At 42.4% G+C, this 13,241-nt stretch overlaps 1 protein-coding gene across 5 annotated transcripts; it reads right to left on the reverse strand.

Moving 5' to 3' along the window:
- Nucleotides 1-3,031: 3,031 nt before the first annotated feature.
- LOC129818161 (probable global transcription activator SNF2L2) lies at nucleotides 3,032-13,037 on the reverse strand. 5 transcript variants are annotated; one of them, XM_055873814.1, is made up of 8 exons: nucleotides 12,647-13,037; nucleotides 12,459-12,554; nucleotides 9,490-9,615; nucleotides 6,522-6,748; nucleotides 5,994-6,099; nucleotides 4,371-4,472; nucleotides 4,084-4,222; nucleotides 3,032-3,790 (listed from the first exon to the last, which is right to left on the reverse strand). In XM_055873814.1, the coding sequence occupies exons 1-8, from the start codon at nucleotides 12,674-12,676 to the stop codon at nucleotides 3,651-3,653; spliced, it is 966 nt and encodes a 321-aa protein (XP_055729789.1). In that variant the 5' UTR covers nucleotides 12,677-13,037; the 3' UTR covers nucleotides 3,032-3,650. The 5 variants fall into 5 exon arrangements, with proteins under 5 accessions (XP_055729789.1, XP_055729788.1, XP_055729791.1 ...); XM_055873813.1 differs by having other exon boundaries at nucleotides 6,522-6,751; nucleotides 12,647-13,036; XM_055873816.1 differs by having other exon boundaries at nucleotides 6,522-6,751; nucleotides 9,490-9,622; nucleotides 12,647-13,033.
- Nucleotides 13,038-13,241: the final 204 nt, after the last annotated feature.

Below are 13,241 nucleotides of genomic sequence, written 5' to 3' on the forward strand. Positions count from 1 at the left end.
GTTAGGACATCTACTTTGTGCATGACACAAGTCATTTTCCTAATAATTGTTTACAGACATATAATTTCAATTAAAATTCACTGTATCACAATTTCAGTGAGTCAGAGTTTTGCATGCATTAAGTTGACTGTGCCTTTAAACAGCTTGAAAAATTCCAGAAAATTATGTCATGGCTTTAGAAGCTTCTGATAGGCTAATTGACATAATTTGAGTCAATTGGAGGTGTACCTGTGGATGTATTTCAAGGCCTACCTTCAAACTCAGTGCCTCTTTGCTTGACACCATGGGAAAATCAAAAGAAATCAGCCAAGACCTCAGAAAAAAAATTGTAGACCTCCATAAGTCTGGTTCATCCTTGGGAGCAATTTCCAAACGCCTGAAGGTACCACGTTCATCTGTATAAACAATAGTACGCAAGTGTAAACACCATGGGACCATGCAGCCGTCATACCGCTCAGGAAGGAGACGCGTTCTGTCTCCTAGAGATTAACGTACTTCAGTGCGAAAAGTGCAAATCAATCCCAGAACAACAGCAAAGGACCTTGTGAAGATGCTGGAGGAAACAGGTACAAAAGTATCTATATCCACAGTAAAACGAGTCCTATATCGACATAACCTGAAAGGCCGCTCAGCAAGTAAGAAGCCACTGCTCCAAAACCGCCATAAAAAGCCAGACTACGGTTTGCAACTGCACATGGGGACAAAGATCGTACTTTTTGGAGAAATGTCCTCTGGTCTGATGAAACAAAAATAGAACTGTTTGGCCATAATGACCATCGTTATGTTTGGAGGAAAAAGGGGGAGGCTTGCAAGCCGAAGAACACCATCCCGACCGTGAAGCATGGGGCTAGCAGCATCATGTTGTGGGGTTGCTTTGCTGCAGGAGAGACTGGTGCACTTCACAAAATAGATGGCATCTTGAGGAAGGAAAATGATATGGATATATTGAAGCAACATCTCAAGACATCAGTCAGGAAGTTAAAGCTTGGTCGCAAATGGGTCTTCCAAATGGACAATGACTCCAAGCATACTTCCAAAGTTGTGACAAAATGGCTAGAGGACAACAAAGTCAAGGTATTGGAGTGGCCATCACAAAGCCCTGACCTCAATGCTATAGAAAACGTGTGGGCAGACCTGAAAAAGCATGTGCGAGCAAGTAGGCCTACAAACCTGACTCAGTTACACTTCTCCCAACTTATTGTGGGAAGCTTGTGGAAGGCTACCCGAAACATTTGACCCAAGTTAAACAATTTAAAGGAAATGCTACCAAATATTAATTGAGTGTATGTAAACCTCTGACCCACTGGGAATGTGATAAAATAAATTAAAGCTGAAATAAATCCTTCTCTCTATTATTCTGGCATTTCACATTCTTAAAATAAAGTGGTGATCCTAACTGACCTAAGAGAGAGACATTTTACTAGGATTAAATGTCAGGAATTGTGAAAAACTGAGATTAAATGTATTTGGCCCAGCTGTATGTAAACTTCCGACTTCAACTGTACCTGCAGATTCATTTAGGGTAGTAACGTATTGAGTTGGGATGATGGTTCATTGCTTACCTAGCTACCATTTCAATAGAATGTCACTGCGGCAACTGTTGAAAGCTCTGGCTATCTATTCCGATTTCAGAGCACTCTCATCTGAGTGTGCCAGAGCGCTGAATAAGTGACGAATTTACAGTTGCAGCACAGTTGCAGTCACCAACGCTGTGGATAACATAAAACAGCCTGACTAGCTCTGCTAGGGAGAGTAAAATGGTCAGTGAGCTGTTCTCTCATTTGTGTCTGGAAGTAGCTAGCAAGCTAGCCAACGTTAGCCAGTTAGCTTGAGTGCTTGACTGCTGTTGTTAGGACAGAATGCTAGGATCAACCTTTAGAGACGGGTAGGGCTAAAGCTTAAGAGTGTGTGAACGATGCTGAATGGGTGGAGACAAAGAAGAGCTCTCCAGTAGGTACCAAAACATTCAAAGGCCATTAACTCAAAAGTGAGTATACAAGTTTATCAACTTTCAAAGCAGAATTACTTTCCCATTGTTCCTCAAATGCAGCGTATGATATACCCATTCTGTAGGTCTGTGTCTCTGCTTTTATCTATTGTCAAAAACACTATTTCAAATGTTGTTACACAAGAGAGAATGAAGGCGGTCAGTCACTTGTGTGTGAAATCGTTTTCCTTCCAAAAAACGGTATGTTAAAAAGCTGCTTTTCTGCATTGGAATAGTGTGGGTGTATATTGGTCATAAAAAATATTCATGAGAGTAGACCACTGATTGGCCAGCTCATTCTCCTAAGGAGTATGAGACCGTATTCTACCCGGAAAGACCAAGCATTTTTTTGTACAGTCTGTTTGAGATACAAGTTTGAGGTGTGTTTTCTCTAATTTATGCTTTGGCCACCAATAGGAGTATAGGATGAGTCAACAACATAATTTGGGCATGACTTAATAACAAACTATGAACTTTTAAAAGGGAGATTTTCACTGGACAGTTACTTTAAACAATACAAGAATATCCATATAATCAGTCTGTGGGCTATAGAATATGTTTCTGCTGGCTACACTGACTGATGTATTGCTTTTTTTTTACACAACACATGATTAGTATAGAAGAACTGTAGCAACTTGCACACAAACTTCTTGCCAGAATTGATCTTAGTGCAGCTACTGCAGCGACTTGTACTTCTTGCCAGAATCGGTCTCCCCATTGGTTGTTGAAATGTTCTGCCAATGACCGACCGTCTTTATAGGAATAGGATGACAACTTTCAGTCTTGCCAAGAGAGAGAAACACAAAATACCTCAACACAAATCCCTACAGTCTCCAGCTGGAAGATCTATTTTCTCCTTGTTTGTCACCTGGGACTTGGCAGTTGCCACTCTAAACCAAACTGAAAAAGATGAAAAATAACACAAGAAGCCCATGAGTATACAAGATAAAACGTACAGCTAAAACAGTACAACTTTATCTGTTTACATCTGCTAACTAAGTATGAAATCAATGTTGGTGGTCAGGTCATTCAGAACACACAATATTGTTCAAATACAATTCTCCCATTTGAACTTTTATTACAGAATCATATTTCATTTTAAATCCACACATTTTGAGATTTGAAACAATCCAGTAGTGTCCATCCTAGTCATATTGAAGAACTGACCAACCATTTTCTGCCATCTCCCACACCTGTAACACAACATATATTGATGTCATCAACATGCGCCACTCTCTGAGGGCGGTCTCCGTCTTAGCAGAAATACATCATCATGCTCCAAGACATATGAAGGCATTTCACACATACAGTAATAACATTTTCAAATACAAAAACAATTCATGAAAAAAGAGGGTGGAGATATCCTCTGGTTAAGCATTAAGGATACACACAATAGCTTCCATTTGAGGACCAAGAGAGCAACACCATAAAATCCCAAAAAACAAAAAGGCAAAATAATAGTAAAGAGACAAGAAATTTTAAGGCTGCATGAATTACTTGAGGACCAACATCATTAGGTACGTAAATTCCTTTCTTTGAGTAGCCTTCTTGACTTGAGATGAGACAAATCTTTATCAAGGTGAGAACTAATATGCTGCATTGCAAAAACAGTGACAGCGGAGAGAAAGAAAGAGGATAAATTAACTAGCATTGGTCCTCCAGGTCAACCCTCATCTTTAGCTCTATTGTCCTCCAGATCCTCATCGCTGTCTACATCACTGTAGACTGTCTTCTTGACCTTCATCTTTCTGCTCCGATCCTCTTTCTTCATCCTCTGTTTCACCTGCTTTGTCACCGTTTTCACTGAAAAGAGAGGATTGAGAAAGGAACAACATATCGCATATCCTTTTTATAATGACAACCATATAATAGTTTGTTCTGTCATTGCTCTTTGAGAAAATAAATCCTTTCAAGCTATTCAAAAATCTAAATAATTATAATGCTTCATAAGACTCACAATGGTTTGGGTGTGTAAAAGTGAAAATTATCTTCTCATTGTTAACTGAAATGCATCATCTTGATCTTCCTATTGGGTTTTTAAAAGAATGTGTCATTCAAACAGTTTATTTTGAGATCACGACGGTCGGATCTCTCACCTTCTGATGAACCAAACTGATTGTCTCGACCTCCATCGTCACAGATGGCAGTGCTGTCCTTTTTCTCCTCATCGTCAATGACGATCCTCTGTCGTGCACTCTCAAACACAGACTTGAGAACGATTGAGTCCTCAAATATCTAAAGCAAACACACACATATAACATAACATGAACCAAATTAGCCACCGAATCAAGAGCTGGGGGCATCATGGCATGTGGATTTCATGTAGAAACGGTAGGCAGTGGTGTGAACTCCAGCGGGCCTAGATCACATCCCCGAGGCATACCTGAGATCCCTCCAAGTTGAAGGTCTGGGCATTGTGACACAGTAGTATGATGTCCTTCTCCAGATCTCCCACACCCCGGTACTTGTGATTGCGCACACGCTCCTACAAAAAAACACACATGGACAGAAAACATGTACTCTCACATAAATACAATGCACATTATACTGAACAAAATATAAATGCAACATGCAACAATTTCTAAGATGTTACTGAGTTACAGTTCGTATAAGGAAATCAGTCAATTGAAATAAATGCATTAGGCCCTAATCTACGGATTTCACATGACTGGGAATACAGATATGCATCTGTTGGTTACAGGTAGGGGCGTGGATCAGAAAACCAATCAGTATCTGGTGTGACCACCATTTGCATCATGCAGCGCAACACATCTCCTTCACATAGAGTTGATCTGGCTGTTGATTGTGACCTGTGGAATGGTGTCCCTCTCTTCTTCAGTGGCTGTGCAATGCTGCTGGATATTGGCGGGAACTGGAACACGCTGTCGTACACGTCGATCCAGAGCGTCCCAAACATGCTCAATGGGTGACATGGTCTGGTGAGTATGCACGCCATTTTCAGCTTCCAGGAATTGTGTACAGATACTTGCAACATGGGGCCGTACATTATCATGCTGAAACATGAGGTGATGGGGGCGGATGAATGGCACGACAATGGACCTCAGAATCTCGTCATGGTATTGCATTCAATTTGTCATTGATAACATGCAATTGTGTTCGTTGTCTGTAGCTTATGCCTGCACATACCATAACCCCACCGTCACCATGGGGCACTCTGTTCACAACTTTGACATTAGCAAACCACTCACCCACACAACTCTATACACTGGTTTGTAGTAGTGAGGCCGGTTGGACGTACTGCAAAATTCTCTAAAACGAGGTTGGAGGCAGCTTATGGTAGAGAAATTAACATTAAATTCTCTGGCAACAGCTCTGGTGGTCATTCCTGAAGTTAGCATGCCAATTGCACGCTCTCTCAAAACTTAAGACATCGGTGGCATTGTGTACATTTTATAGTGGCCTTTTATTGTCCCAAGCATAAGGTGCACCTTCATACTGATCGTGCTGTTTAATCAGCTTCTTGATATGCCACTCCTGTCAGATTATCTTGGAAAATGAGAACTGTTCACTAATAAGGAAATAAACAAATTTGTGCACCAAATTTGAGAGAAATAAGCTTTTTGTGAGTATGGAACATTTTTGGGATATTTTATATCAGCTCATGATACATGGGACCAACACTTTACATATTGTGTTTCTATTTTTGTTCAGTATAGTACCTGAAGTCAACATCAACAGAAAGGTTTGCTCAGATGATGCTGGGAAATGCTGTATATTAATTTGTTAATGACAACCACAGGGTTGTGGAAGGACAGTTAGACAGATGAAAGGTTAACGCTGCTATCTATGACTGCGTTAACAAGCCTGGGTCCAGTTGGTATGTGGGAAGATTTGGGGGAAGAGCAGATCAGTTGGTGGGTTAGTGGTGAGCCACCAGTAGGCTGAAAGACTGAGGGTTGGTGCTGAGCTGAATCGGTATGTGGGAACATTTGGGTGGGTTGGTGCTGTGCCTATAGATGTAGTGTAGATGGTCCACAGAGCCTACCCTGATCCTCCTGAAGTCCACAGGCTTGCGGATCAACTCGTAGTACTCTGGCACCTCCTTCCTGGAAGGCAGCTGAACGAAGCCTTTGCTGATCTGACGGCCCAACCTGGAATTAGTATGCACAGGCACTGTTACCAACAAACAATAGTATTTATTTTGTTTCAAATGCTTCGAGCGTTTGATTGAGACTCCCTGGAGTGGCAGATTGGCCAGATTTGTTCCATTGTTCCAGGCAAGTCTAATCAAGTGCAACTAAACAATTTGGGAAAAAACATGCTATTTTAGAAGTCAGGGCCAGTCCTATCTGTCTCATCATTTCTGCAACACAATGCTCACACTGTGAAATAGAGGCACAAAATATAAGTAATTCATGTCTAACCATTCCCTGCATGGTCTGACATCAAACACCATTGCCCTTCATATCTACACATCGCTAATAAGTAGTTAATTAATACTGTGTGGATATAATTGCATTACCTATTAATACATAATTACCACAGCGCCCCCAATTCTCCCTGGTAATCTCACCCGTCTTTGTAGTTGATAACCATGTCCACCAGTGTGTTAAGCTGCTTGGTGAGCTCGGGAGGGTTGGGGGGCAGTTTCTCTGCCGGAGGTCTACCTCTGCGTTTCTTGACCTTTTCACCTCCAGCCTCCTGGCCGGAGTCTCGGGACTCAGAGTCTTTGTCGCCATGGTGATCACCTTTCCGTTTCTTTAGGCTGATGTCCTCCTCCATGTCCTCCAAGGCCCCGTTCTCCTCCACATGGGGGGAGGTCAAGGAGGAGGAAGAAAAGAACGGGAGTGGATTTGTTTGTTTATTTGGATCTCAATTAGCTGTTACTTGGAACATCTACACTTCCTGGAAACAAAGGATGGATATAGGAATGCACAAGCTGCTGGAAGTGGGAAAGGGGATACCTAATCAGTTGCACTACTGAATGCATTTAACTGAAATGTTATTCCGCATTTAACCCAACCCGTCTGAATCAGACAGGTGCAGGGGGCAGCCTTAATCGATGTCATCAGTGCCCGGGGAGCTGCTGTTGTTGGGGGTTAATTGGGCAGAACAGCAGATTTCTCCACATTGCCGGCACCGGGATTTGAACCAGCAACCTTCCGGTTACTGGCCCAACGCTCTTAAGCGCTAGGCTACCTGCCGCCCACATCTAGGCTACCTACCGCCCGGAATATACAGTACATTAACAAATATTTTAGTGGAGAGAGAATTTACACACATTAATCAGTGTTCTGTACAAGTTATCTTCTTATTCAAGAGGAGAAAGATTGGCCCAATAAATTGTAAATGCGATAGGACCAAAGAGGGATTTGGAAATAAGTTTGGGGATGGGATAAGAAACAACTGTGCTCTTGACAGTGATTTGACCCCTGTAACTCCTAACAGCTTAGTGGTTCTTAAATAGCTGTTCAATTGATCTCCTCTCTGAAGAAAGTCTAGCAGTTAGATGACTTAACGATTTAGACAGTCAAAGTTTGACCTTGAAAAACAATTCAACAGCCTCTTCCAAAAACTACTTCAAAGAATGAACTAAATGTGCATAGATTATTGATTTCACTATTAAATTATTCATTAACCTAGAGTCGATGTCTGCACCCCACAGAAATCCCATTAGCATAATTGAAAAATCCCCATAGAACTCAATCTGTTTACGCTAGAGATATGTTTTTTTTGCATGTGCTCTTCCCCTTCAGCATTTTGCTGTGATTATTATAAAATCGGTATTCTCACGAAAATGTCTGTAGCCTCTGAACGGTTTGGCCTAAAAAAATATGACCCCTCTATGGAAAGATAGGACCCTTACAAGTCATTACCGAAGATCTGCTCAATTCTGTCTGGTGCGTCCGAACAGTTTGGTCTATACACTAATATGACCCAACCATGGAAAAGTGGGACTCAAACGAACACGTACATATTTTGCTCTAGGACACCCACAAGCCTCACAAGACTTGTCTGGAGGCAGCCTGGTACCAGTTTAAAAAAATTTAAGTATATATGGAAGTACTTTAGTGCCTAAAAAAAGGGTTAAATACAGATCAATTGCTTTGTGAGAAGGTGTTAACTGTGGAAGGTGTAAACGTTGTTATGTAAATGCTGCCTGAAAAGCCCCAGCGGCCTTGCCTTGGTCCCAAGTCAAAGCAAGTCCACTGAGGCCATGGCCCAGGAACCAGGCCGTGGAGGTGGAAACACTAAAGTCTGAGGCAAAACAATGGGGTAAATCCTCAGTGGAAATGCACCGTGGTGGTGTCTATCTTATTTTAATCTCTCATAGCTGCAAATGTCTGCAGCAAGCAACTGCTGTATTTTACACAAAGGCAATTAAAGCGTAGACGTATGCATGCAGCATTACTTGTCCAGGCTGGCAGGGAGAGGGAGAGAGAGAGGGAGGGAGAGAGAGAGGGAGACAGAAAGGGGGAGAGAAAGAGAGAGAGGGTGTGAATATGTGTTCACATTCAGCAGAGACTGAGGAATGCACACCAATCTGAACGGAATATTGATGTATGAACCATACAGAAATACAGCCAAAATAGTCATATTATATTGTATTAGAATGTGAAAATCTACAAGGAAACAGAGATGAAAGTGCATGTAACTGTATATTTAAACAAATATGTCATCTGTGCTTATGAATGCATATACGATCAGTCAACCCCCTCCCTCTCACCATAAGCACGGACACACACAGACAAACACACCCTGGGGGACCATATCGAAAGTGGCCTAATAACCATCATCAATGACGAAGGATCTGTATGACATTACCAACGGTGGAATATGCATGTACACTTCCACACACGTACACTAATAAACACATGCACACACACACAGTGAAAGCGAGAAAAGCATGAACAAAAGAGAACGGTCGAGCGCAACAAGAACAGTAAAAGGACAACAAAAGACATCATGCGGATAATCGGTCAGCTTTAAGGTTATCATTATAAAGCCTTCTCTACACGGCTACAGTGGAATGCAATGGTATACAGAGTAATCCTAAAAGACAGACAAAACAGCTAAACTGTGTGTGTGTGTGTGTGTGTGTGTGTGTGTGTGTGTGTGTGTGTGTGTGTGTGTGTGTGTGTGTGTGTGTGTGTGTGTGTGTGTGTGTGTGTGTGTGTGTGTGTGTGTGTGTGTGTGTGTGTGTGTGTGTGTGTGTGTGTGTGTGTGTGTGTTGCTCTATGCTTGTACCATCATCACCAAACAAGCCTGCCTCTTCCTTCCCCTCCTCGACTGGCAGACGATACCCCCTCATCTGTTACAGCTCACACCTACACACTCACTTCCTCTCCCGCTCACACAGACACTGCACACACTTACACAGACAGACAGACACTCACGCACACGCTCTCCCTCCTGTCTCCCTCTCTCCCTCTGTGCCGGTCTGTGCGATGCAACCAGGCTGAATCCTATCCTCAGAATAAAGAGAGGAAGCGAGGGCGAATGAAGGAAGACAATGAAAGAAGGAAGGACAAAATATTTACCTGGCTGCAGTCTGCAGTCTGACTCTGTGGATCAGAATGGGTTGTAGCTGGATGGGCTGCGGCTGCAGCTGGAGGGGAGAGAATTAGCAAGCCAGCATAGCGGCGAGCTGCTAGCCTCTTCATCAGCTGATCACTCGAAAAGCAGAAACCCAGAAGGGGGGCAAGCATGCAGGAGTAAAAGAAAAGCGCTAGGTTTTCATACACAAATCAACGGGTAGCTGAGCGGGGGAAAATAACATGTGATAATAGTAGTAGTCATCTGTCTCTGACTCTGTGTGGCAGGCAGGCTGCAGTAGGCAGCTCTCCCTCTCCTCTCCCCTCTGCTGCAGTCTCATTCCTCTCAGTAAGGCCCCAAGCTCGTCTGCCTCTGCATGTTTTAATATCGACTGTTGCCAGACGCTTTTTTTCCCCCGATCCTGTTAAAGTTATCGGGTCCATTTTTTTTTCATGAACGATTTTTGCATTACGTTTCAGCATGTGGGGATTAGACTCTGTGTGGAGGCTGAGTGTGGGGTCGGGGGAGGGGTGGTCTATAATATGCATGTTACACACACACGGCTCAGTCTGAACACAAATTATTCAAGCTCAGTGCTGCCACGATGATGTCATGCTGGTGGTAATTCAAGGTTTTAGGTCATGTCGTGTGTGTGTGTGTGTAGACACAATTCATTCCAGACATTCTGAAGCTCTGATTCCTCTGCGAGACTCCACTAGGAAACATGATGCCAACCAGAGATGGGCAGTATTTATGTTACATGTATTTCAATATGTATTTCAATTACGTCTGAGTATTTTGTCATTTGTATTGCACTGGGCTGAACTACACTCCAATGTATTTTCTAACAAGATACATTCGAGAGCTGTAATTAGTATTTTTTAAATACAAATTACTTTTCTGTAATATATATATATATTTTTTTTTTGTGTGTGTTTCACAATTTTGTGGCCCCTTTTCACCCTTTATTGGTATCAAAAGCATGATTGAACTATGGTGTGATAAGAGCATCTGCTAAATAAACTAATATAAATGTAAACTCAGCAAAAAAAGAAACGTCCCCTATTCAGGACCCTGTCTTTCAAAGATAATTCGTAAAAATCTCCAAAACTTCAACAGATCTTCATTGTAAAGGGTTTAAAAACTGTTTCTCGTGCTTGTTCAATAAACCATAAACAATTAATGAACATGCACCCGTGGAACAGTCATTAAGACATGAACAGCTTACAGACGGTAGGCAATTAAGGTCACAGTTATGAAAACTTAGGACACTAAAGAGGCCTTTCTACTGACTCTAAATTACACAAAAAGAAAGATGCCCAGGGTCCCTGCTCATCTGCGTGAACGTGCCTTAGGCATGCTGCAAGGAGGCATGAAGACTGCAGATGTGGCCAGGGCAATAAATTGGCATGTCCGTACTGTGAGACGCCTAAGACAGCGCTACAGGGAGACAGGACAGACAGCTGATCGTCCTCGCAGTGGCAGACCACTTGTAACAACACCTGCACAGGATCGGTACATCTGAACATCACACCTGTGGGACAGGTACAGGATGGCAACAACAACTTCCCATGGTTGCACCAGAAATGCACAATCCCTTCATCAGTGCTCAGACTGTCCACAATAGGCTGAGAGAGGCTGGACTGAGGGCTTGTAGGCCTGTTGTAAGGCAGGTCCTCACCAGACATCCCCGGCAACAGCATCGCCTATGTGCACAAACCCACCGTCGCTGGATCAGACAGGACTGGCAAAAAGTGCTCTTCACTGACGAGTCGCGGTTTTGTCTCACCAGGGGTGATGGTCGGATTTGCGTTTTTTGTCGAAGGAATGATCGTTACACCGAGGCCTGTACTCTGGAGCGGGATCAATTTAGAGGAGGAGGGTCTGTCATGGTCTGGGGCGGTGTGTCACAGCATCATCGGAATGAGCTTGTTGTAATTGCAGGCAATCTCAACACTGTGCGTTACAGGCAAGACATCCTCCTCCCTCCTGTGGTGCCCTTCCTGCAGGCTCATCCTGACATGACCCTCCTGCATGACAATGCCACCAGCCATACTGCTCGTTCTGTGCATGATTTCCTGCAAGACAGGAATGTCAGTGTTTTGCCATGGCCAGCGAAAAGCCCGGATCTCAATCCCATTGAGCACGTCTGGGACCTGTTGGATCGGAGGGTGAGGGCTAGGGCCATTCCCCCCAGAAATATCCAGGAACTTGCAGGTGCCTTGGTGGAAGAGTGGAGTAACATCTCACAGCAAGAACTGGCAAATCTGGTGCAGTCCATGAGGAGGAGATGCACTGCAGTACTTAATGCAGCTGGTGGCCACACCACATACTGACTGTTACTTTTTATTTTGACCCCCATTTGTTCAGGGACACATTGTTCAATTTCTGTTAGTCACATGTCTGTGGAACTTGTTCGGTTTATGTCTCAGTTGTTGAATCTTGTGTTCATACAAATATTTACACATATTAAGTTAGCTGAAAATAAACGCAGTTGACATTAATTTTTTTGCTGAGTTTATAAGTAAAAATGGACAAATGCAAAGCATTCTGAGTATTATTGTAATGGGCTCTACACCGTAACACAGCCAATTATAATACCCAGTGTGCTTTGTGGTTCATTTTGGTATGTCCACTTTCACATTTCGGTCATTCAACTGATGTAGCTAAACAACAACATATCACAGTTATAGCAAGTAAGAAGTTTTTGTAACCGTTGATGAGAATGTTGTTGCTGTTCGGGCAGACTACTTGCAAATTAAATTCTGTATTTTAAAATGCAAAATACAGTACATGCATTTTGAAATGTATTTAATTAAAATAAAATGATTTTGGAGTTTATTTTTTTAAACATTGATCTTTATGGTATTATTATATTGTAGGTTGTAATTTCTGCACATCCTTGATGCAAAAGTATCAACAACAAAAAAAGAAAACTGGGGTTGGTGAACCATTTACATAAAACTGAAATTACCTTGTGGCCATTGGCGTAATGCTCGCAAGGTAGTAATTGATCAGAGGCTGTCCAAACAGAGGCTATGGAGCATTCTGAAAGACCTTGACCAGGGACCTGTTTATATGAATTCAGCAAAGTATTTCAGACATGTTCTAATGGAAAAATTAGTATTTGAATTGGTCTTGTTTGATTACATTTTTACTTACATTTTTCAGCATGATCTTCATCCTACTCATTGTCCTCGAGTCTCCCGTCCCAGGTATTATCTGCTATTCCAGCCATGTTCAGGCATACTGTCTGTGTCTGTCCTGCATAGAACATGACATCGTTCGGCCAATACGCCACTTCAGGCTAATGGTCTTATTATTGCTCCATCTTGAAATTACATTTTTTGTGATAATAATCCCTCATGGTCCTGCCCTCACCATGGCAACAGGGGCGATTAAATAGGGAAAAGAAAAACCTCTTGGTTGGACCTTTGATGTGAGCGAGACGATCGATATCAAATCAATGTTGTGAAGAGTTGATTTTATTTGCAAATATTGATTTGGATGTATGAGTAACAGTGTCTAGACATGTTCATTCCATTGAGACAGAAATATAATTTTATTTTCATCTCCCCCAAGAACACTACTTGCTCAAAACATAATTTCTGCTGCTGCTTGTTACCATAGCAACAGCACATTTTGATGGTGGACCTCAAAGGCAGTTATGCTTCTGTATTCCATCACTGACTTGGGGAATCACACAACAATCTAATCATCAAATCTAATTATATTTGTCACGTGCGCCAAATACAAC

The sequence above is a fragment of the Salvelinus fontinalis genome, chromosome 21 (genome assembly GCF_029448725.1).
Source record: "Salvelinus fontinalis isolate EN_2023a chromosome 21, ASM2944872v1, whole genome shotgun sequence".
Classification (NCBI taxonomy): domain Eukaryota; kingdom Metazoa; phylum Chordata; class Actinopteri; order Salmoniformes; family Salmonidae; genus Salvelinus; species Salvelinus fontinalis.